Genomic DNA, 25,235 nt, shown 5'->3' with positions numbered 1-25,235 from the left:
CATAGAATTGAGTATGAAACGCTATTAAATTGTCTCCAACCATAGATTAGAGTTCTTACAAGTAAAAAAAATAAAAGATAAAAATAAAAAATAGAAAATTTTAAAACCCATTAAAAACTTTAAATAACACACTGTCATTCAACTAACATTTCATCTATTAAAAAATTAAAAAAAACGATAGACATTCTGTCGACAACCTTTGCATCAATGATTTAGAAAAACCATATACATGTGGTTTGAAATATTAGCAAATCCATTTATCCTCATACTTTTCAAAATTCATGTAACCACCATCACACTGTGTGAACCATCTTCTACCAAAATATATTTAAACATAAATATAAAAATGATTGTCCAGGTACAACAATTCACTGAATTCAAAATACAAAGAAAGACAACACACGCAAAATAGGAAGGTCAAACCTCTGAACAATGTATAGGCCGCCGAATGCAACATGGAACATATAATATACTCGTTGTCAGACGAAATCCGAAATAGATAAGACAAAGTTATGTTGGAACAAGAAACCATTTTTTTAGAATACGTAGAAAAAACACCATTTCCTAGATAACTTTTCATTCGTTTGAAGCCATTTCTTTGATAAAATTTTCGATGTCATTTAATCGCTAAAGATTATATATGAATGAATCAACTAGGAAAATTTGAACATAACTGATCCCTCATAGTTTTCATGTTTCCATGATTTTTCTGTTGATTGCTTTATTTTTTCGGATGCAGATTGCTAAAGAAATTGGGTCAGAAGCCCAGTTTCAGAAGATGAGCTGGTATGTTTCTTGATTCAAATGTATATCTGCTTACTCACCACTTAGTATGGGTTTCATTTGGAATCTATAGCTATCCAATGTAGGTTAGATCAATTCTACACATATAGTACTCAGGGTCTGGTTTGAAGTCGGAACTCTGGTTGGTAGGAAACTAGGAATAGATATCTCCACCTCGGCTAGGTTAGGTGAATGCATCAGGGAATGGTTCCATCTTATTGTTAACCACTAGTCTCCTTATGAATGAGAGTATGGTGTTGAAGTAAAATGAATTGCTTTTAGTTCATTATTTTCTGAAGATTATGGAAGATAACTAGATTAGGTTGCAGAAACACACATTAAGATACTCTAGGATGCACAAAAAGAAAAAAAAAAACAAGTGGGGCAAATGTTGTTCTTTGGCTGAAACATAAAAGAGTTTTAATGGTGTTCTCATTTTGTGACAGCAAGTGACGTTGATGAGAGCGCAAGCCGGGGTGAAGAACAACATAAGGAAGCTGAACTTGAGCATCATACGCAGTGGAAACAACCACGTCATGCACGTGGTTCTGTTCGCGCTACTCTGCTTCTTTATTCTCTACATGTGGTCCAAGATGTTCAAAAGATGAGCGGCTCATGGTGGCATTACGTATGATACGCTTGTCGCTTGATGACTAATGTTGGAAGGTTGTACAAATATCTTTTAGTTACTGACATTTTGTGGTTCTTCTCGTTCTCTGTTATATAATTACATAATTTTCGGAATGAGACAATTGTTGGGGACATATGAGACGATTATTGGGCTCATGGGCTTAAGTATAACTCTTACAGTGTATAAAAAAAAATTAGGAAGGAAGGAGATAAGAAAAGAAAAGAAAAAATTCAATGGCTGCTTCACTGGGCTTATCCACATCCGTTGTAGCTTCGGCTTCGTCGCGTTTATGGCACCCTGCTTCCAGCGCCGGGAAGATTAGCGTCCCTTCCGCTTCGCTTTCTCTCCGCTCTGGTTCTAGACGGACTCCGTTTTTCTCTCGGCTCTTCTGCCACTTCCGCTCCCGCTTCTTCCCACCTTCTCCACTGCTCGTTTCTCTCTTCATCTCTCTCCCTCTCTTCTACATTTTCTGGTTAGTATCGTCAATACATCTGTAGAACTGCTTTTTTTTTTTAGCTGGTCCTATTATTTTCTAGTTGTTGTTTTTTTTTTTTGTTGAATGAAATGTTAAAAATTTATTCAAGCAAAAAAGAAAAAACCATTGTTACATCTTGTGTATCCTTATTTTGCAAGTTTGAATGAATAAATGAGTCAAATAATGGAAGAAAAAAAAAGAAGCTCTAGCTAATGTGGTAGAGATATGATTCTTGTAAATAATCTATCTCGGTGCTACAATGATTGATATTTTGTTTCCATGTGTGTTTCAGGTTTGTCCATTGCGTTTGATCTCAGCAGTGGAACAAGTGGCCTGAACGGGCAGAAACGAAGAGGGCTTGTGGTGAGAGCTGGGAAAGCTGCTCTGTGTCAAACAAAGAGAAGCAGGTCAAGAAAGTCTCTGGCTAGGACTCACGGTTTCCGTTTGAGGATGAGAACCACTAGTGGTCGAGCCACCATCAAGCGCAGACGTGCCAAGGGACGTTGGAATCTCTGTCCTAAGTCCAACCCTAGCAGCGGCAAACGTGCTTGAAAGCTCTCGTTTTGTTTCTCTCCTCATTCTCTCTCTCTGTAATCTTGTTTGATATGCTTTTTTCCGCCAGATGATACAATGACAAGCATGATTTCGATGAGCTCTTTTATGTATTCTTGATTCGTTTTAAAATCAATGTTCTTGGGATCCTCCATTATATCCACAACAATAGTACTTACTTCATTGAATTTGAACTTCAAAACCAAAAACCACTATGGAATCATGAATTCATGATAGAAGCTAGCTTCCTGTGTAGTAAAAAGTTCCAGATACAAGAGACAACAACTGATGCACAATGGGATTTGCCACTTTGTTATCTCTTGCAAGTTTCGCCAGTTTGTTTTGTTGCGTCTATCAAGATTCGCCACTTTGTTTTGTTATCTTTTTCATTTTAAGATCCACTATGATTGTCCCAAGCAAAGTAGTGTCCAGAGCTATTTTTTAGCTTGCTTCTCTGTTTCCACCAACCTGTAGTTACTAATTACTATCAAGTACTAACCTAAAACTTTTTTTTTTAAAGCTCAGGAATTTTTATTAAGGATTAGATATAAAACTAAATTTGATGTCAAGAAAAAGATGTTAAAAAAAGAAGAAGATAAAACTAAATTCAGATTTAATAAAGAGTGGAATAGTGGTAAAACTAAAGATTTATTAAAACTATATTGTTACCCTTTTCAAGTTTTCATGCTCACATCTCAAAATAGTGGTAAACATTTATAAATTTCGTATTTCACTGGCAACTACAGAAGACATGAAAACACAAAGATATATGTTCGGGTCTAAGTCCCAAATGATAAATTGGTCATGAGGAATAGTTGTATTATAAAAACAAAATACATGATCAATACATTTTATATAGGCATTGAAGTAGTAGCTTAATGTAAGATAACACAAAATATAGACAAATTATCTTCTAAACCAAATTTTCAACCCTAAATTAACAAGCACTTACAATTATCTACAAGATTTCTTATTGATCATTGGTAACCTATTTGATCATGTCATCCCTCAACACCAAACTATTGGCATGCAGTTATAGAGGAATTATGGGCTACTCCAGTAACAAATTGTCAAAACCGAAATATCAAAACCAACCGAGTTATGATTTTATTCTGTTCGGTTCAACAGATTTCCATATCTGAATAAACCAAACCGAAAACTGTTTCAACCCAAACATGCTGACTTACCAAATTTCATCAATAATTGTCATGATAACTATATCGAAACCGGTGGGATAACCAAATCAACCATATAGATTGACAACCCTTGTAAGTTGTCCAAACTTATCTCCAACTGATGAAAAAGGGCAATCAGTTTTCTGACACACATTCCAATATCAACAAGTTATAGTTAAATCTAACAGATTGTTGGGGATTTCGACAGGCTAACAAACTTTTCATTGGGAATCCCATTTTTAGAGATTAACAGTTTCTCATAACCGTATCTATTTGTTTTCATAATACTTTTCACAATGTGATTATGTTATCTTTCATATCTTATTTTGATGACATAAAAGCAAACCGCAACTTGCATAGATAAAAAAAAAAAGAAAAAAGAAACTTGCAAAGATTACTGCAAGACCTTTTTCCGTTATAAGGAAAGCCGTTATACGTAGCAATATAACGTTGTTGAGAAAATAATTTTTTTTTTTTTGGTGTAAACTGAGAAAATAAATTAAGTGAATGAAATCAAAGGAAAGAGCTCAGCTGCGCTTCTATTACTCGTCTTCTAAGCTGACGATGGTGATGACCAAATCATCACATAAGCTCAAGAACCCGTCACCTTTTTAAAGGCTTTACGCCACTGGGAAACGGTTACTTGTTGTCATGTTACTACAATATAGATATTATTTTTCTGAATACCATATGACAAAGTTAACTACCAAAACGTAATGAACTAGTATATATTTCTATACTCGGAGAATATAATACCCAACTCCACAAGCTACAATTGGTCGTATGTTTTCATATATTGTACTCTTTTATAATAAAATGGTGACACTATTTTGTAACACAAAATGGTGATACACTTTGTCTTATTAATTGTACATTACATGAAACAGTAAAATGAACATCAATGTCAAGCTAAGTTTTGATGTAGATTCAGACCACAATCAAACAATTCATTAACCAAACTACATAATGTATGATATTAAATCATGTAACCGAATTAGTCAAGCAACCGGATAAGAAGCATACTGAGCTACACCACACATGCCTTGAGGCCACTCCACATCTCTACGGAGTCTAATGTAACCTCTCTCTCCCCAAGTCTCACCCCAAGAGTTCTTAGCCAGCCAATACTTAATCCCTTCCGGGCTCGTCCCGTACCCAACAATAGTCACCGCATGTGTCACGGTGGTACCACAGTCAGGCGCATTGTACACTCCGCTTGAGTAATGGATGAAACTGTCCCCCCTCCCAGCAATTCCCACAGAGACGGGCTGTCTCGATACTGCCTCGAGCAACGCACGCTCATTGTTTTGTGGAACGTCTTTGAACCCTGTGATCTGCATGGCGGGTTTGGCGTTAGACCCGCAACTCCCGTCTTTCACTTTGTAAGGGTATGCGTCTTCTGAAGAAATGCCTCGGTTTGATACTATATAATTGAAAGCGTTTTGCATTGTTCCGCCATTGCAGCCATTGTTACCCGGTCTGGCACAATCTAAAAGTTGCTGTTCGGACAGTGATACGAGATTTCCTCGGGCAATCTTTGTCAGACCTTCTACCGCTGCAACCGCTGAGAACGCCCAACAACCACCTGTCCATAGAAGGGTTATTTGATTGTTATAAAATGAATATCGCATTGGTAAAGTCTATAAACCTAGAATGATCACCCTTACTTGGGTACTAAGTTTTGTACTAATCCAGCCATTTACTACATTGTTTTCCAATCTGTAGAGACTATTTATAATATATATAATTCCATCAAGCTTACCACATTCTCCTTGCACTTTGACAGGTGTTACAGCTCCTTCCATTCTCCAGTCTTTGCTATCGCTGACAAGATTACTAACGTTCCAATTCCAAGATGACATTGTTTCGTTAATCCCTTTGGATGGTGAAGTTACGTTAATGTCACTGAGACCGGTGTGGGTGGCTAGGAACTCCTCTTCTGTCCAATCAGTGAAATCGTTGACACCAAGTTTGTAGCTTTGATCCCCCTTAGTATTGAAGTTCTCAATGAACTCCAAGTTTTTCTTGAACACTTTAAGCCTCGTCTGTTTCTCGGATTCGCTGCTATAAACTCGAGAGAACTGGATCATCCATTGTTGATGGAAATCAGCAATGGACGACTCGTGAAAAGTGACACGAGATGTGGCTTGAGTGATCCTAAGATCCACTGAAATAATAGTTAGAACCACGAACACATACGGCAATACCAATACCATTTTGATCATTATGGATACGATAAGTAAGAATTCTCAGTTTACACAAAAACGTATGAATTTATTTTTCTTGTCTTGAATTATAAAATATGTAAGTATATGGCTTGTTCTGCTGTGGTGAGGAAGTGATAATAGGAAGAGAGGGTATTTATAGAGTGACGGATAAGTGTTGTTATATGGGAAGCAAATGCAAGTTGGCTCTATTGTGGTAATGGTAGTTGCATTCCTTGCTTCGAGATCTTTGGCGAAACAACTTTCCTTAATTTGCATTGGTAAATTGCTACTAGCCTACTAATATTAACTCCTTATTTTCACAAAAATATCATTCTATTTTTTTTTCAAAAAGAATGTCATTCTACATTTCAAATGTGATTTTTACATATTTTTTCCTTCTAAATAACCAACAAATTTGTACTCAAAAACATTTTTATTTTATTAATATACATTAAATAAACATATACTAGTATTTTCTTGAAATTTTTAATTTGTCAAATGTATCAAAATAACATTATTTGTAGAACATAGAAAATATATCACCACGATTTCATTCTCAATATTAATAGATAAAACTTAAAATATATAGAAGGAGATGTCACAATAAAAATCACTTAAATTTGTTAGTATATCCTACTAAAATTAAATATTTAAAAGTCACTTAAGTTATTTTTATATAGATGTCATTCCTATATGAAAATATCATAAAATTGTTTAGTTTGATTGGTTGTTCGTATTTTAATTTATTTATTTAAAATATAAAAGTGCCGTTCCAATACATATATGCGTGTGTGTGAAAACTAATCGTAGAACCATCTAATATCTATTGCCCAACAAACAAATAAATCTTATAAACAAATCTTAATTGTAGTATATATCTTGACACATTGGAACAAATGCACAATGCTCAAAGGAGTAAAAGAGGTTGGACTTAACAACAAGTGCTAATAATATGCCAACAAGTTGTAGAGAGAAACTGAAGCGCTTGTGTTCCACGGATCGAAGATATGATTCATCTTGCTTAGACCATTCAGTCGAGTTTTTAGGCTGGATGATGCTAGAAAAAACTGGCAAGGTAGAAAGGATTGGCTGCAATTGGAAGAGGAGTTGATCGAAGTCCGTTAGGATCGGATTGTATGAACTCATGGTCTGAACAAAGCTAGGATCTGATCTGTTTTTTGAGCCATTTAAGCTCGGTCAGTGGTCTTATTTTCAGATTAGGATCGTGAATTTCGAAAGAGTTCGGACAGCTATTCAGACAATGCGGAATTTTTAGACAACTGCTGTTGGATTCGGACAAAACAGTTGAGCTGGTCGGCTAGACATCAATTGTCGAAAATTAGACAAAATGGTTGATATTATCGGCCGAACTAGGACAAGCTGATTTGAACAAGGTCAATATGATTCAGACAAAACAGTTAAACTTGTCGTTTTGGACAGTCAACTTGAGCTTGAGTGTTCAACTACGTAAATAATTCTAATTTTAGAAAATTTGGAAATGGCCTAAATCTGTTCGAAGAAGTCGGTTTAAACTCATACTGGCGGTGCGAAAAGTTGGGTCCGGTCCTTTCAGAAACACTTATCCTAGAAGTTGCTCATTTTCGTTAGTCAATTTTGTTTCGCCTTGTAATATGTATTCAATTTTTATGATACATCTCAGTGATGCATATCTATGATCAGTTCTAACTAGGTGCTGTTGATGCTCAGTATACCAAAGCCGATTTGAGCCATAAATGAAACAACAAGTTTTTTTTTTTTTTTTGATGAAAGAAACAAAGAGTTTAATAATTACAATAAAAAGAGATACAATATATAACAAATGAATATACACTTGAGTAGGATTTTCAAGAGAGAGTGAGAATCATATCAGGACAATATGAGACGAAGTATCTCACCAGAATACTTGAAAGATTTATCAGTCTCTTCCAGACAATGATTCTTTTCTTCTCTCGTCCACTCCTGGGCAACTTTGTTCAGCTTTTCCCTCACGTTCTGCAGCAACTGGGAAAGCTCGCCGTCCCATTTGTAGAACTCAAGTTCTCTACCTTCGAGTATTCTCTCCGCTACCTGTCAAAATTTGTAAAAGCTTCAGAAGAATGTCTCATATCTTTATCTTTCCAAGCGCATAAAGTAAAGGTTTTTTTACCTTTCTCCCAATCATACGGCCACCGGCACTGTGGGCAAAGTAGATGTTGTAGAAGTGACAAATGAATGCTTGAGGATCCTTTTCTGCTAAATCCTTCAGATACTGAGAGTATGTTTTACCAGGAGCAGTTGGTTCTGGAATCTCGTAACCTTGTTCCTTGAACCACTCCAAATCAATGGCTAATTTCTCTGATCTTTCCAATCCTGTGTTCTTGAATTCAGCATCTACAAGAAAGAAAAGAAGAACTTACTTTTGAATAAAACAAAGTTTTTTAAATACTAGGAAATTCAGGAGTCTAATCCTTCAAACCCGAAACCACATCATTTTAAGTTAATAACTTTTTGTCAAATAAATAAAGATTTTTTCACAACTAAGATCCAAATCATTCAAACATTAATCACCAAAGTAACATTAAAGAAAAAAAGGCTTACAAGTTGGGGAAGTGGCTTGAAGTTCTTCGAGAGTGTCATAAACAAATTTACTATCAACCAAAAACCTCAAGTAACCATCAACAGTGGGTTCCCATTTAGCGACAGGACGCTCCTCAGGAGATTTGGTCTCTTTCTCTCCTTCCTTGGCTTGCTCTTTCGTGTGAAGTTTCATTGCCACAAACCTCATCTCCTCCACAAACCCTTTTGATTCTCCTGGATATCTCTTTTTCTGCTTCTCTGATGCTGCCGGCGCCGTCGTAGCTGCAATCACCACCGACGTCTTGTTCGTGGACATCCTTAGATTCTGATTCCCAGGGCGAGCGAGAAGTGGCTTTGGTGGGGAAAAAGCGAAGTGGAAGCTGGTAAGTTGTGGGTTCTTGAAGATGCTTAGGGATGGAGAGATCGGAGCTAGATAAGCCATAGTTGATCGAATAAAGTATTTGGTTTCAGAAGGAGGCACGCAATGTGTTGCGTTTAAGAAATAGAATAAGAGAGAGGGACACACAATCAATCACCCAATTGAATTTTTAAAATAGGTTAATAAGTTTTTCTTTCTTTCTTGTCGGCCAATTTTCCATTAATAGAAAACGTCCAATGAGGACAGTACAAATGTGGTGATGCCTTAAACCCAACGAAACCCAATAATGATTGCATTTAAAATTAAAGCTAGAAGGCCCAAAGATACACCCAACTGAAGTAAAGATAAGGTTTGGCTAGACAACGTCACGTGTTGACAAGTTGGGAATGGCACAAACGGTGCCGGAAGTTCTCGACTTCACTATCACCGCCGGCACGAATGGTGTGGTGCCTCGATAAGAAAAAACATTCGTTATGGTTATGGTAGCAATTTAAGATTTAGCCAAAGATTTAGAGTTTATCCAAAAGTTTTAGGATTTAAGATATAGAGTTTTTTTAATAACATTAAAAAATATTAATTGTTTTTTGTAACTACCACTGCTTTATATTTATTTTTTATTCTAAAAATATAATATAAGTTGACAACATTTTATTTTTTTTTTAAAAAAATATCAAATATAAAATAACAAAATCATATTGTTGGCTTTAATTATCAAAACATTCTCTCAAACAAACAAATGGTTGGCTTTAACTCTGTTTCCGATCTAGAACGACCATATTATTTCATAAATAAAATTTTTTCACAGATTATAGTAACTTTGTCCTGCCGCAGGATGGACAGAAAATCAAGAAAGACAACTGAAGGATTTTGTTACAAAAATTAATAATTATCGTCATAAAATTTCATCATGGCGAAAAGATAATCAACCATACGGGAAGGACAAAATTAAAAATCTTCAATATGCACTTGAGGAGGTCCAGTCAGATAATAGTAGATCACAAGAGGACATCCTTGAGGTGTCCAAAAAGTTACAAGTAGCGTATAAGGATGAAGAGGAATATTGGCATAAGAAAAATCGAAATATATGGCATTCCTCTGGAGATGTCAATACCAAATTTTACCATGCTCTAACAAAGCAGCGTAGGATTCGTAATAAAATAGTGGAACTCCATGATGACCTAGATAATTGGATTACGGAGGAAAATGGGATTGAGAAGGTGGCGGTGGATTATTTTGATGGACTTTTCAGTACTACAAACCCAACAGACTTTGACAATTTTCTGGATGAGATAATACCGTCTATTTCTCCCCAAATGAATCAGATACTATTGAGAACATCAACATAGGAAGAGATTCGCTAGGCTCTATTCATGATGCACCCAGAGAAAGCGCCAGGCCCGGATGGAATGACAGCCCTGTTTTTTCAGCATTCCTGGCATATTATTAAGAAGGACGTGGTAGAGATGGTGAATAATTTCTTGGTTACATGCAACTTGGATCCACGGTTAAATATTACGAATATTTGCATGATTCCAAAAGTAGAGAGGCCTACAAGGATGATGGAACTACGGCCGATAAGTTTATGCAATGTGGGTTACAAGATTATATCGAAAGTTCTGTGTCAACGACTGAAAATTTGCATTCCCCGATTGATTTCGGAGACAGAATCGGCTTTTGTGGCATGAAGGTTAATATCGGATAATATTTTTATAGCGCAGGAAATGTTTCATGGTCTGAGAACAAATAAGTCATGTCAAAATAAGTTTATGGCCATTAAAACGGATATGAGCAAGGCGTATGATAGGATAGAGTGGAGTTTTATTGAGGCCCTTCTTAACAAAATGAGGTTTGATCCTCGCTGGATCACTCTAATGGTGGAATGTATTTCTTCGGTTCAATATAGGGTCCTCCTCAACGGCCAGCTGCGAGGCCTTATAATTCCCCAGCGAGGTCTACGTCAAGGGGATCCATTGTCTCTTTATTTATTTATTATGTGTACTGAGGCTTTAATATTTGTGAATATCAAGAAGGCGGAGAAGGTGAAACAATTAACCGGTATGAAGATAGCGAGAGCTTGTCCGATAATCTCTCATTTATTATTTGCCGACGATAGCCTTTTCTTTTGTAAGGCAAATAGAGAAGAATGTCAAACTATTCTAAGGATTTTAAAAGAGTACGAAGCTGTTTCAGGGTAATAAATTAATTTTCAGAAATTCTCAATTTAATTTGGACACAAGATTGAAGAGTCCAGTCGGCAAGATTTGAGAGATATTCTAGGTATTCAGAATTTAGGAGGAATGGGATCTTATCTAGGGTTACCCGAAAGCCTTGGGGGATCTAAGGTCCAAGTGTTTGGGTTTTATTTCAAGAACGCTTGAATAATAGGGTAAATGGATGGACTTTTAGATATTTTACTAAAGGTGGAAAAGAGGTGATCATTAAGTCGGTGGTTACGACTCTACCAAATCATGTCATGTCTGTTTATCGATTACCAAAAGCCACGGTTAAAAAATTAACGAGTGCAGTAGCTCAATTTTGGTGGAGTCCAGGAGGGAGCACAAAAGGCATGCATTGGAAATCATGGGATAAGTTATGTCTCCCTAAAGACAATGGTGGTTTAGGTTTTAAGGATCTTATGGATTTTAACACGGTGATGCTTGGAAAACAACTGTGGAGGCTGATTGAGAAGCCAAACACTCTTTTCTCTAGAGTATTTAAAGGACGGTACTATTAGAATGCTTCACCCCTTGAACCGATCCGATCTTACTCCCTGTCATATGGCTGGAGAAGTATGATCTCTGGTTTGTAAAAGACTAATTAAAAGGGTGGGAACAGGTTCATCTATTTCGCTATGGAATGATCCTTGGATCCCAGCCACTCGTCCGAGACCAGCAAACAAAAATCTTCACAACAGTTACTCGAATCTCACAGTGGATTCCCTCATTAATTTGGAATCCCGAACTTAGAATTTTGAGGCAATTAAGGCTTTGGTGGATCTTCATGATGCACAAATTATTGAAAGTATTCCATTAAGTAGATATCAGATGAAAGACATGAATGGATGGCATTTCACTAATAATGGGAAATATTCTGTCAAATTAGGGTATCAATTAGAACGGGTCTATCCTGACAAAGAAAAACCACCAGATTTTTATGGACCCACAGTGGATACGTTAAAAGCTTTCTGTTGGGAAGTGCGGTGCCCGCCGAAGTTATAGCATTTTTTATGGCAACTCCTTTCAAGTTGTATAGCGGTAATGAAGAATCTTCGGGGGAGAGGAATACAAGGGGATATTTGTTGTGCTCGATGCGGAGACTCGGAGGAATCAATTAATCATGTGTTTTTTTAATGCCCTCCAGCACGTCAAGTGTGGGCATTATCTAAAATATCATCGAATCCGAATTTTTTTCCTACTTGTTCGTTTTTTGGTAACATGGATCATCTCTTTTGGAAAGTTACTCCAAAGATGGATGACCACCAATTCGCATGGATATTATGATATATATGGCAAGGTCGGAACAATAAAGTGTTTAGTAATATTGATCCAAGGGAAACATTTAGATTAACATAACTGGAATCGACACTTTGGGCTGAAGCACAGGTAATCACTGATCAAAGAAGGGAGAGACAAGTACAGACCAGACTTACATTAGAAACTACATGACGATGGTATTTTATAGATGGTTCGTGGAAAGATAATGAACTATTTTCGGGACAATGATGGTATAGTACCTTACCGGGTTTTGATGGTTTATTAGGAGCAAGGAATGTAAGGGCGTGTCTATCACCTCTTCACTTGGAGGTGGAGGCGTTGATTTGGGCAATGGAATGTATGAAGAACTTACGACAGTTTCAGGTTGCGTTTGCAACGGATTGTTCTCAATTGGTGAAGATGGTTTCGGAACCAGAAGAATGGCCAACATTTGAAAGCTACCTGGAAGATATCAAGCTTTTACGAAGAAGCTTCCTCAACTCAGACGTCATCCATGTACCCCGAACGGAGAACCTAAGGGCGGATAAATTGGCACGTAGTGCTAGGAAACAACCGTCTTTCGTCGTTCATATGGATGCGGAGTTGCCGATTTGGTTTACAGAGTCAATATGAATCTGTGAATATCTTGCTGTCAAAAAAAAAAAAGTAACTTTGTCATTAAGTGTGTCACTTATGGAACACTTGCTCATGTTTTCCAAGACTTGTAAAATTCTACAAATGCAAATGTTGTGTTCTGTGTGTTACAATTTTGGCAAATTAATTGGGAAGTAGGTAATATATTGTACTAATTTATAATAAAAAAATTGTTGGAGCTGATATCCCCCTAAATATTCTGCTGCCATTTTTTTTTATCATTCTAAGGTCGATTGAAGCACGTGACTAACATTGATGGGTTTTTCAAAGTTATTTTTGAACCCAATGATGTTCCAGAAAATGATGCTTTCAGAAAGTGGTATATAAATTCATTTAGTGATTTTTTATAAGAAGGTATGTTTAGTTTGGTAAATTAATTCTTAGTTATTTCTCTCTATAGGATTGCAAATCAGGAGTTGTGAAGACCCATTTCGCGGCATCTTGGTTTTATCAGGTTTTTTTTGTTTCTTTATAATTTGTTTCTTTCGTATTTTATTTTTCTATTACTTATGTTTCTTTTAATAATATAGTCATAATTTTTATTATGAAATAAGTAATTATTTTTCCTATGTTTTGTTTTGTCTTAAATTCATAATAAATTAATAAAAATTATTGCAAACTATTATATATTTTTACATAAAATATATATAATTTACACATAACCAACTACACAAAACAATCTTTTTCAAAAAAACACTTAAGCTTACATTATATATATATGCACAATTTCGTTCCATATATATCAGTAGATTTAATATTTGTGCCTATAATTTTTAAATTTCTAATATCTGTATATTAAAAAAAATCTCTTTTGGTTACTCACCCCGCATAGGGCGTGGATTATCACCTAGTAATAAGTTTATATGATGAAAGCAGTGTGACTGTTAGAATTTAAAATTGTTTTTACCAAACATGATAAAAAAAAATAATCCGAGTACAAAAGTAGAATCTTTATTTAATCAAATGTAAAATTAACTTAAAAGAATTGTAAACTTAATATTTATTCCTTATGATAAAACCAAAAAAATCAAGAAAATTATTTTACAATTCTACCATTTGAAAGTTTGCATTTGACAGAAAGAAGTCTACAAAGTGTAAACTTCCTATAAAATTACATATTAGACTTATTTCAAAGTTTATGTTGTAATTTGCTATAATAATAGTATCTTAACTATGTATAAAAGATATGTTATTGATGGTTTACAAAAAGAATAAGTCAAATGAGACTGATCAATCGGTTAAAATTTGGAAGATAAATCAAAGACAGAAGTGAAAGGTAAATGAAATATATTAATCCGTTTGAAAATTAGAGATCGTTAATTTATTTCTAAAGTTTATTACATTCCAAGCATAAAGATAACATATCAAACCTAAGATATTTTTTAGAGAAAACATTATGATACACGAGTAAAGGATAATGGCTTTTCTTTAATAGACAATGCAAATAATCTCATCATGAATATATCGATGTTAAGGAACAAAATATTTATCCTAAAATATTCAAAATAATAGTGTACTATGTCTCAAAATGTGCTACAACTATCCTAAAACTCTCCTTAATGTGGTTTTTACCAAGTCTACTTTCCACATTGGTAAATTACTATTTAGTAAAATCGTCATATATATATATATGAATCATCACAATTTCATTCTCAATATAGATAAATAAACTCTAACAATATATATATAGCCATTGAATATTTATTATAATATCCATAAATCGATATCAAGTTATCAACCCAGCTCTGTAGAGCCTATTTAGTAAAATCGTCATGGTTCAAGCCTCTATTTGGTCTGGTAATTAGATAAATGCGACTTTGATCCTTGAAAATTCAGCTGATTTATTTACCAAATTTAGACTTTAGTTGAATTAGGCCCACTAATTAAATATTAGATCCACTTATAAATGAAATCAAAGCACCAAATTATTAGGTAAAAAATAAATATAATTTCTAATTTATATTAAATAATATTTTGTTTTATGAAAATAAGACTAATATAATTTTAAATTGAATATTTTTAAAATTATACAGCTTTAATTAATAGAAACAAAACTATTAATAACATTTCTAAATTATTTTTTATGAATATAAATATCCCACGTTTTCTAATTTTGTTTCAAAAGTTCATGTCTATTTTACAAACATACAAAACTAACACGATTAATTATATCATTATGTTACAAATATTTTAAAACATAGAATATTATATTTGATAAAATTGTATATCACTTTCGTAAAAAAATATATTAAAATCGTATTTTCAAAACATGGATCAATAAAGGAGTTGTAACAATAAAACTCATTTTAATAAATTAATATATTTCTATTTATTGACTAAAGTTAGATTGTAGTTTACATTGCCTTAGTATTGAGGTTCTCAATGAATGCAAAGTTTTTCTTGAACACTTCCAGCCTCGTCTGTTTCTTGGGTTCATTGCTATAAACTCGAGAGAAATTGTTCATCCATTGTTGGAAGTAATCAGCAATGGATAGTTCCTGAAAATCCAAAAATATCCTTCATATATATGCACATGCTTGACTACTTCTTGTTTTATATTTTTAACATTTTTGCATTGTAAATATATTGATATGAATTTTTAGTTACAAGAAGGGTAATAAAAGTCTAAAAGTGATAAAATTTGATTTTGTACTAAGAGGACAATAGCATAGATTAGTTGTTCATTTTTTCCAAATTTCCCATATTTATATCCTCTAAGCTTTTATAAGATTAATACTCATGTTTCATTATGCAAGTTTATATTGATCACAAATTTAGCTTTTCCATTTTCTTTTTAAGTAATATATATATATATATGATTATACAAAGTTCAAAAAATATAGATAAAATTTAAAAATAAGAACCAAACTAAATATATTGAAGTAATCTGCATTTAGGCTAATTTAAAAATATAGGTGGTTTATTTCAGAGAAACATATTCAACTCAATATACATAAACAATCCAAATTCATGCAATAAAATAAGAGATCTAATTAAGAAAATATAATATTAGTTAGAAAAATCTTTATTTTATTTTATATGTATACATTACAAATAACTCAAAACTAAAAAACAATTTAAAATGAAATAGTAATAGTTTGTATTATTTATTAATAAAAATATTGATATGTGTTCATACAAAAAATTACTGGTTATGTTCATTTATGCAACTCTGAAACGATAATAACCTATTTGTTTTTAAAATTAACATATAATTAATTTCACATAATGTTTTAAAATATACTATTATACAAGATAATAAAGCAAACAAAAAGCAACTAATAAAATTAATCTGATTTAACCTACTTAGAATAAAAACAATCACAGTTCATTTTAAAAGAGGAGATGCAATTTAATACCCAAAAATAATCGAACCAGTCAGATTTGTTATAAACAAAGTCACATTTCTATATAAATATTTTATTTATTTTTCATGCATAAAAGGTATAAAACACTTATAACTTATAAACAAAAGTAAGGAAAATGTTGACCAATTATTATGATTTTTGAAGTTTAATATTTATATCCGTACATGTGCACGTGAGAATCACTTAGTATATTTCTATTTAATGAATAAATTTAGATTTTATTTTACATATCTATTCTTGATAAGAAAGTAACTTTTTTCTTATCTTATTAACATTTTCCATTCTCAACTTAAATGTCAGTATATTTTCATCGGAAATATAGTTGTTTGAAAAAGTAGATATCATCCCATATTAATTATCAAAATTGTCATCATTCTTATTTCCTATGAGAAATTTTTAGTAAATTAAATTTTTTATTTCAACATAGTTGGGTAAAGATTTTTTTTATATTTATTTTCAGACAAGCAGATCTATCAACTTTATGGTAATAGCATATAGTGCAAGGATATTGCTAACATACCCATAAATAAATATTATTTGTTTAAATTTTGTATTTTTTTTTATCAAACCAAATTTTATAAATAAAACTTAAACTCCAATCATGGAGAAATTGTTCAAGTACAACAAAGCAACCATACTGGTCAGATAAACCGCTGCATCAAAAGCTATGCGGGAAACATAAACACAATGGATAGACGCATACATAGCACATAAGCAACTTAACATAGAAATACCTAAATTGCTAAAAAGTGAGATGAAGCCATGGGAATCAGAAGACACACGCGGTGAACTACTGCCCGAACAAGCTGCAGCATCAAATGCATGAAAGGCAGCAACAAATTTGGCTACAGAGGTGACCACACACCATCTTGATGAGCCTGAATATAGAGAGGAAATCCTCAGCATTGATGGAGCGTGAAATTGTATGAAACTCCACAGTCCGCCAACCAAATCAGAAGCTAAAAACCAAGATTGGGTTTTATGAAATCATCTTCTAATTTTCTGTAGCTTATTCCTGAAATATTAATTAAGAAAACCAATATACAGATATATTGCAATAAACGCAAAAAGAGTAGATTTCGAATTACGACCTCATACTGAGGTAAATGGACCTCATACTGAGGTAAGAGAACCTCACACTGAGGTAAGGGAAGGCTAAACCAAAGCCTAAAAGCCTCATACTGAGGTAACGGATGGGTAAAACCACGTCTAGAACCATCATACTGAGGTAATGGAGGAGATTGAGACCTTGAATTTTGTTCAGTGAGACTTGAAGTGCAACAGAAACCAACCAATTTTGACTCTATCAAGGGGGTCACGAAGACTGTATCTTTCAAAACAAATCCTAAGAGCAAAGAGGGAAACGAGACTTTCTCCAGAGGATATAGTAGAACTGAACCCTGCAGACAGCAGTATGGGGGAGCCAAGGCATCACAAAGTTTACTCCTAAGGACACGAGCAACAAACAAGCTGAGCTAGAGGTCGTCGTACCAGAAACATGAGGAGGCTCTGCAATTTTGAGGGTGAAGGAGAACAGATCCGGTGCACCAGAGTGGTCGTGGTCGGGAGGGTCTGCAATAGTTATTATCTTAACCTTTAAAACGTCTGGAGGATCTGGAGGTTCCGGAGGGCACATAGGAGAAGGAGCTTTAAGAGGAGGGTCTGGTGGTTCTGGCGGAGAGGGAGTTTTAAACGGCGGATCTGGCGGAGGGAAGGTTTCAAACAGCGGTTCAATCTGTTCCACCGGAAACAGATCTGGAGGTTCTGGCTTCGAGGGTAGTACAGGAGGGCTCTTTGTCACTGAAACGCAAGCAGACTCTGAGACATTGGAACGACGAGTTATCACCAGAGGCAACGAGCTAGGCGTGGGAGAGGCAGAGGCTTCACCTCTCCGAGAAACGCTTCGGGTCATCCTAGGTGGAGTCCCAACGAGGAGAAGCATAGCTTCTCAATGGGAGTTTCGGACATAGGCGACGGTGGAGAAGAACTTGCAGTGTGAATCCATGGAGATCGGACGGAGACGACGACGTCTAGGGTGGTGTGCCAGAGACAAAAGTCTCTAGGGCGAATTCAGGCGGTGGTCTGTCTCTCTAATTTTGTATAATTATGTTAATACATATCATTTCTTAGTTTAAGTTATTTTAGGACCACATGTAATCATTTGTGTGTGTGTTGGGGAGGGGGTTAAAACTTAAAATATATCTATCTTTTTTGGAATAAATATTTCTGGAGGATTGTCTTTCTTTTTCAGATTATTGTCTTGGATTTTCAATGCAGAGTTAACAAAAATTCAGTTTTAATCTTACTTATTTAATGTATTAGTAGAAATATAAAATTTTGTATTAAGGTAAGGAATAAGCTAGGAACTCCTTATTCTTCAAACACAATGCCCCTAATAAGACCGGTGTGGGTGGCTAGGAACTCCTCCTTAGTCTGATCCGTGAACTCGTTGACACCAAGTTTGTAGCTTTTATTCGCCTTAGTGTTGAAGTCCTCAATGTATTCCAAGTTTTTCTTGAACACTTCCAGCCTCATCTGTTTCTCGGCTTCAGTGCTATAGACTCGAGAGAACTGGATCATCCATTGTTGGAAGTAATCAGCAATGGATAGTTCCTGAAAATCAACACGGGATGTGGATTGAGAGATCCTAACATCCATTGAAAGAACCGTTAGAACCACCAAAACATATGACACTCCCAAGACCATTTTTGATGTGGTGTGGCGAAGAAGTTAAAATGATGAGAGTTGTTATTTTGTGGTGATGTTATAGTCTGGTTAACTTCTTTATATGGTGTTCAAAAAAAAAGATTAACTTCTTTATATATCTTTGACTGAATTGCTTTCCACCCGTTTTTTTTTAGCAAGTCCACCTTTCCTTTTTTTATAATCCCGTTGATATGATTAACATTATTTATGTTTATCATGTTATTTTGCCATCTCACAGGAATCTCTTTCTCTTATTTAGGAAAGTAGTTTATATATATCTATACTATTATTTGAGAAGTGAATTTGCTTACTTGTCATATTTTTCATAATTTTAGATAATTCATTCTTATTTAGTTTTGTATATAATTATTATTATGATATTTAAGATAATTAATAAAAATTAATATATTCTATGATATATATACTATTATTTTTATAATATATATTTTAATATATATAAACACTTATCATGATATTAAGGACATTTAATTAATAATAAATATTATCAATATTTACCGATAATATCATAATTACATTTATCTTATATTTAATTAATCTTTCTAATGATTAATATTATAGCAAGTTTTCTGATTTTAATTGGAAATATTGATCTAAATACAGATAAATACATTATTGACATTAAGATTAAAGGTAAAGCATCGTTGAAAATACGAGGTAATATATAAATTGTATAGTTATGTTAACTATTAGGTATATAATATTAAACAATCATATTCCTAACCAAAAATAAATTAATTTGTATATGTACATGACAGAACATCAAAATCACAAGTTAATTTCTCCTAATAATGAATTTCTCCATCAAATCACAAATGTTATTAAAATAATATATTTAAAATCAAGATGGTAATATTATATAAACGAAAAATTTAAACTAACTAAAATATAAAACTTCTATGAAAGCATGAAAAATTAGGATTAAAACATTAGATATAATTAAAATTTGACAAATATAAACATAATATAAATATAATCTAAGAAAATACAGAGATAATTATGTTTTGAGAAATAATTTTCCTTATTTATCATGTTCTCCATACTTTTAGGTTTATGCTCAATTATTAATTATTAATCTTAATAAATAATCTTAGTGATTTAGCTGATAATTTATCATTATCCTGAGAATAATTAATAAATTCTAAAGATAATATTAGATTTATATTATATTTACTTTAGAAATATTAAAATACTATATAAAAGTTTATATTATATTTTTTATTAATATTAAATAGCGTCTATATATATATGTACATGTCACATAAGGTAAAATGAATCATTTACCGTTTAAGGTAATTTTCTTAAGACAATCAAAATCATTCATTGTGATAATTTCTGTAAAAGTTAGCAAAAAAAGTCAAAAGTATTTATATTATTATTTACGAAGTAATTTACTCTTAATAAATAATTAGATTATATTTTTTAATATATAATTAACAATAATTTAAAAATGATTTTCATTAATTTGATAATCATCATTATCTAAATATATTTTATATTATGTTATCTACAATTATTTTACATCATAATATTTGAAAAATAAATATATATATATATATATATATATATATATATATATATATATATATCCATGTATATATGAATGTTTTCAAGTTTATTTTACGTAGTAAAGGATAATTTATTAAAATAAAATTTTTTTATCGTATATAAAAATTTATTATTTAATTGATTATTAAATATTTCAAAAGCATGAAAATAATAATTGGTTTTGAATTGATAATATATGTATTTACAAATTTTTATAAAGTTATTAAGCCCGCAAGTACGGGCAAAATACCTAGTATATATATAAAATATTTATAAGAACTTCCGAATCAACAAACTAATAGAGAAATTAAATCTATACTATTATTTGCAAAGTAATTTTCTGTCTTCGAACTCTCACGTTAAACGATTGAGTGGTTAAAGTCATTGTTACCCTAATTGAATGATTAAATTGATTTGTCAGATTAGATTACTGATTATAATTTAATATTATAAAAACTAGTCAAAAAATTCATTAAAATTGACATTATAAAAATTATCTAAACATTAAATGTATTTTAAAAATAAAAAGATAATTCTTATATATTTTGTGTTGTTATACGAAGATAATATATTTTAATATATTTTATTTTATATGTATAAATTAAAATAAGTCGAAACTAAAGAACCATTTAAAATGAAATAATAATAATTTGTATTATTTTTAATAGAAATATTGATATGTGTTCATAAGCTTTCAAAAGTTTACAGGTTATGTTCATTTATGCAACTCTGAAATAATAATAACCTATTGATTTTTTTTAAAATTAATTAATTTTTTAAAATTTAATTTTATACAACATAACTAAATTAAGATTCGCGCCTTGCGTGAGATGAACATTGTATATTTAAATTATTTTACCTACTATATGTACTTTTATATATATATTTAATAATTAAAATGTTAGTAACTATTTACGTATGAAATTAAATTGGTGTATATACGCAAATAAATTTTATTAATCCAAACAATTAGTTTGTCTATTTATATTGTATATAATTAAATTTAAATAATATATACATAGATATATATTATATTTTCAATATTGATATATGATAAATGATGTGTTCTACTCATTTGACTTTTCGATGATTTGTATTTTTTTATAATAAAAAATTTAAACCACTAATAAAAAAGCCTTTATTGTGCGATGTTTAAAATTTTTAGTACTTTCTAACTTTTAAAACATTCAATGCAAAATTTAAAATTTAAATATAAAAGTGTCAGTATTAAAAGATTTTATCAATAATAAAAAATTGTTCGATGTAAATTTCAAAATTAAAATATTTATGTATTTTCTAAGTTATATAGTTTAATTTTAAAATATATTAATATATATATATATATATATATTTTTTATATAATACATTTTAATAATATATTTATTAAATGAGATTTCCAATTTATATGATTTTGTAACAATTTGTATCTTGTCATTAAAAAATTGAAACCATGGATCATAAAAAAATCAATGTGAGATTTTAAAAAAAAATTCAAAATATAGAAAAAAATCTAAAATTTTATTATATGTTTAATATTGTTGTTTAAATTATTTTAATAAATTTAAAGTTAAAAAAATGATATAGTGTACACTAATTTATATTAAATCTTTATTATTCAAAATCATTAATTGTCATATATATTTTAGTCACATTAGGAAATTACGTAATTTTTATTTAAGGAAAGTATTGAAAATATTAACAATTATTTTATGGTTAGTTTTAATAAAAAGCTTATTATATATTTAGATGAACCAACTTATTTCTCTAAAACTTTTAAGAATCATTGTGGTGATGACATGTGGCTACCTCAAATGTTGTAATGCTTCTCTTTTAATATATAGAGGATAAAGCAAAGGGTGAATTTGTGAGATAACCATAATAGAAAAAGAATTAAGAATATAGCCATCTCTTGGTAATTGTGTCAATTGATTACATAAGTGGACATTTTTCTTCTTTCCAACAACATGAATACAACACACCGGATAAGAAAAACTATTTTATTTATGATGTGTATATGGAATAGATAAACAATGTTCACACAAAGTGTAATGTAGTGGAGGGAGGGAGGGAGGGAGAGAGGAAAGGAGAGAGAGGGAGAGGGGAGAGGGAGAGAGAGAGAAAGAGTCAGAGGGAGAGAGAGAGGGAGACGGGGAGAGAGAGAGAGAGATATATAGAGAGATAGATAGATGAATCTATACTGTATGTTTATGATAGTATATAATTAAAATCGCGTTAATGAAATATCTTATAAAATTTATAAAATATAAATCTGTTTTGAAAGTTTCAAAACATTTTATGTGAAGAAAAAAATCTATGTTTTTAATATGTAAAATACAAAGGTTAATAAGTGTTATATCAGAAGTTGAAATCAATTAAAAAGAGAAGGGAGAAACATATTTGTAAGAAGAAGAAAAATCAACAAAAAAAATGTTCAAGTAAATGTGGTAAAGGGTAATATGGTAATTATTACACAAATATCATAGCTTAAGAGTTGTTATGTGTAGAGAATTAATTTTGTTGTTGGTTATGTATATGTGTGCCAATTTCCCTAAAGCAAACAAAAAGCAACTAATAAAATTAGTCTGATTTAGCCTACTTAGAATAAAAAAAACAATTACAGTTCAATTTAAAAGAGGAAATGCAATCTAATACCTAAAAATAATCGAACCAGTCAGATTTATTATAAACAAAATCACATGTCAATATAAAATATTTTATTTATTTTTATGCATAAAAGGTATAAAACACTTATAACTTATACACAAAAGTAAGGAAAATGTTGATCAATTATTATGATTTTTGAAGTTTAATATTTATATATGTGCATGTGCACGGGAGAGTCACCTAGTATATTTCTATGTAATGACTAAATTTAGATTTTAGTTTACATTGCTATTCTTGATCAGAAAGTAACTTTTCTGATCTTATTAACATTTTCCATTCTCTACTTTTATGTCAGTAGATTTATCATCGGAAATATAGTTTAAAAAGTAGATATCATCCCATATTACTTATCAAAATTGTCATCATTCTTATCTCCTATGTGAAATGTGTAATAAATTAAATAGTTTATTTCAACATTAGTTGGGTAAAGATTTTGTTTTATTTATTTTCAGACAAACAGATATATCAACTATATGGTAATGGCATATAGTTTAGCAAGGATATTACCATACCCATAAATAAATATTATTTGTATAAATTTTGTATAATTATGTTAAATACATATCATTTCTTAGTTAAAGTTGTTTTAGCACTACATGTCATTTTGGGGGGGGGGGAGTTAAAACCGAAAATAAAACCGAAAAATATATGTGTATTAGATATATATCTATCTTTTTCGGAAAAAAAAATATTTATTGAGGATTGTCTTTGTTTGTCAGATTATTGTTTTGAATTTTCAATGCAGAGTTTAAACAAAACTTAAATTTTAATCTTACTTATTTTAAAATGGTTAAATTTAAATAATTAAATTTGAAATCTAAAAGATATGTGTATCACTAATAGAATTCCATATTGTCATTGTCATCTCTCAATTTTTCTGAAGCGCTTCTTCATATCGAGATGATTCTCGTCTTTTCTGTTCTCTCTCTCTCATGCTTTGGCTATTTTGTAATTTTATTTTTGGAAGATACTCATGAAACAAAGACGATGCGGGTGTTTTAAGTATGTATAGGGACATTCATCGTTCTCTCTCTAGCTCCAACTTGTCAATAACAGTTTCAAAAAAGAAATTGAGCTCTGGGGCCGGTGGCCTTAGTGCCATCGGTCGCCATCCCTTTTGTTTTTTGTTTCTTCGACTTATGGTTGGTTTCATTTTTGGCCTGGTCCGACTGTAAATTCATATATTCGGACTTTTATTTTATTGTTTATTGTATATTTCTGTAAATCTTCTTTACTCTGTTCATAAAGTTTAGCACTGAAAGATTGAAGGTGTTCTATCTTTACCAGCCACTTGTTCCATCTTTCAAGTGTGTGTAAATCCTCGCTTTGTCATATAGATTGACCATTTGAGCATATAGGTTCTCCTTGGGTGAAGGTTCAAGACGATGCTGTTGATTGGAGCAGAGTACGGCGATTAGGAGCTTTTCGTCGCGTTATGATGAGCCAATCAGTGGAGGACTCAACTACCGTTGAAATCGTATGCCTTTAAGCTTCTTTTGGTCATCATCAGCAAGGAGACTAGCTTTGTACATCTTCGACTAAAGGAATCTTTGGAGTTTCCTAAGCGTAAACATCAATACTATTAAAATCAATACTATTAAAAGGGAAGGAGTTTTAATAAATCTAGTTAAAAAAGTTGTTTGGACCCTTTTATTAACTAATAATATTTTGATCTTACTTTGATTTGGACAAACAATATGTTACCTTAAATTTATCTAACAATCATTTAGTCAAAGCTTTTATTTATTGGACCCATATATTTTTGTAAACGAAAAGATTATACCATATATATACTACCACATAAATTTGGTTCACGAAAATATAATATCACATACACTTTATTATACTTTTTTTTTTTTTTTTTTTTTGTCATCAAAATACAGACTCATACTGACTCTGTGAACCAAACTGGGTGATCTGCATCCATGTGAACGACGAAAGACGATTGATTTCGAGCACTGCGTGCTAGACTATCCGCCTTTGAATTGTGCGTCCGTGGTACATAGATGAGCTCTGATCGGGTGAAGCTCTCCCTCAGGATCTTGA

General features: G+C 31.9%; 3 protein-coding genes and 1 pseudogene across 9 annotated transcripts; 1 reads left to right on the top strand and 3 right to left on the bottom strand.

Moving 5' to 3' along the window:
• Positions 1 to 1,537: 1,537 nt before the first annotated feature.
• Positions 1,538 to 2,590, top strand: LOC106367420 (annotated as a pseudogene).
• Positions 2,489 to 7,406, bottom strand: LOC106367418 (ervatamin-B-like). Its single transcript, XM_013807189.3, has 2 exons — positions 5,379 to 7,406; positions 2,489 to 5,201 (listed from the first exon to the last, which is right to left on the bottom strand). The coding sequence occupies exons 1-2, from the start codon at positions 5,839 to 5,841 to the stop codon at positions 4,615 to 4,617; spliced, it is 1,050 nt and encodes a 349-aa protein (XP_013662643.3). The 5' UTR covers positions 5,842 to 7,406; the 3' UTR covers positions 2,489 to 4,614.
• Positions 7,407 to 7,557: 151 nt separating this feature from the next.
• On the bottom strand, positions 7,558 to 8,950 carry LOC106367419 (heme oxygenase 1, chloroplastic-like). Its single transcript, XM_013807190.3, has 3 exons — positions 8,401 to 8,950; positions 7,970 to 8,193; positions 7,558 to 7,890 (listed from the first exon to the last, which is right to left on the bottom strand). Exons 1-3 carry the CDS (start codon positions 8,819 to 8,821, stop codon positions 7,690 to 7,692), a joined length of 846 nt encoding a protein of 281 aa, XP_013662644.1. The 5' UTR covers positions 8,822 to 8,950; the 3' UTR covers positions 7,558 to 7,689.
• Positions 8,951 to 16,789: 7,839 nt separating this feature from the next.
• LOC106367417 (leucine-rich repeat extensin-like protein 5) lies at positions 16,790 to 18,414 on the bottom strand. Of its 7 annotated transcripts, none has more exons than XM_048740098.1 (3): positions 17,745 to 18,410; positions 17,502 to 17,653; positions 16,790 to 17,212 (listed from the first exon to the last, which is right to left on the bottom strand). In XM_048740098.1, exons 1-2 carry the CDS (start codon positions 18,193 to 18,195, stop codon positions 17,514 to 17,516), a joined length of 591 nt encoding a protein of 196 aa, XP_048596055.1. In that variant the 5' UTR covers positions 18,196 to 18,410; the 3' UTR covers positions 16,790 to 17,212; positions 17,502 to 17,513. The 7 variants fall into 7 exon arrangements, 5 of the variants coding, with proteins under 5 accessions (XP_048596055.1, XP_048596056.1, XP_013662638.1 ...); XM_048740099.1 differs by having other exon boundaries at positions 16,790 to 17,131; XR_001273851.3 differs by having other exon boundaries at positions 17,502 to 18,406.
• Between the last annotated feature and the right edge of the window lie 6,821 nt (positions 18,415 to 25,235).

This window comes from Brassica napus, chromosome A9 (genome assembly GCF_020379485.1).
Source record: "Brassica napus cultivar Da-Ae chromosome A9, Da-Ae, whole genome shotgun sequence".
NCBI classification, from domain to species: domain Eukaryota; kingdom Viridiplantae; phylum Streptophyta; class Magnoliopsida; order Brassicales; family Brassicaceae; genus Brassica; species Brassica napus.
Note: the sequence above shows the minus strand (reverse complement) of the source record. Positions and strands in the feature narration are given on the sequence as shown.

Excerpts from the sequence above, each read along its gene's own strand:
- LOC106367418 (XM_013807189.3), bottom strand. The coding sequence starts at position 5,841 with ATGATCAAAATGGTATTGGTATTGCCGTATGTGTTCGTGGTTCTAACT. Across the intron at positions 5,202-5,378 it reads CAAAGTGCAAGGAGAATGTG|GTGGTTGTTGGGCGTTCTCA; the intron begins GTAAGCTTGATG and ends TTCTATGGACAG.
- LOC106367419 (XM_013807190.3), bottom strand. The coding sequence starts at position 8,821 with ATGGCTTATCTAGCTCCGATCTCTCCATCCCTAAGCATCTTCAAGAAC. Across the intron at positions 8,194-8,400 it reads TCAAGCCACTTCCCCAACTT|ATGCTGAATTCAAGAACACA; the intron begins GTAAGCCTTTTT and ends TCTTTCTTGTAG. Across the intron at positions 7,891-7,969 it reads GCCGTATGATTGGGAGAAAG|GTAGCGGAGAGAATACTCGA; the intron begins GTAAAAAAACCT and ends AAATTTTGACAG.
- LOC106367417 (XM_013807184.3), bottom strand. The coding sequence starts at position 18,195 with ATGCTTCTCCTCGTTGGGACTCCACCTAGGATGACCCGAAGCGTTTCT. Across the intron at positions 17,213-17,744 it reads AGAGCCTCCTCATGTTTCTG|CTTCTGATTTGGTTGGCGGA; the intron begins GTACGACGACCT and ends CTTGGTTTTTAG.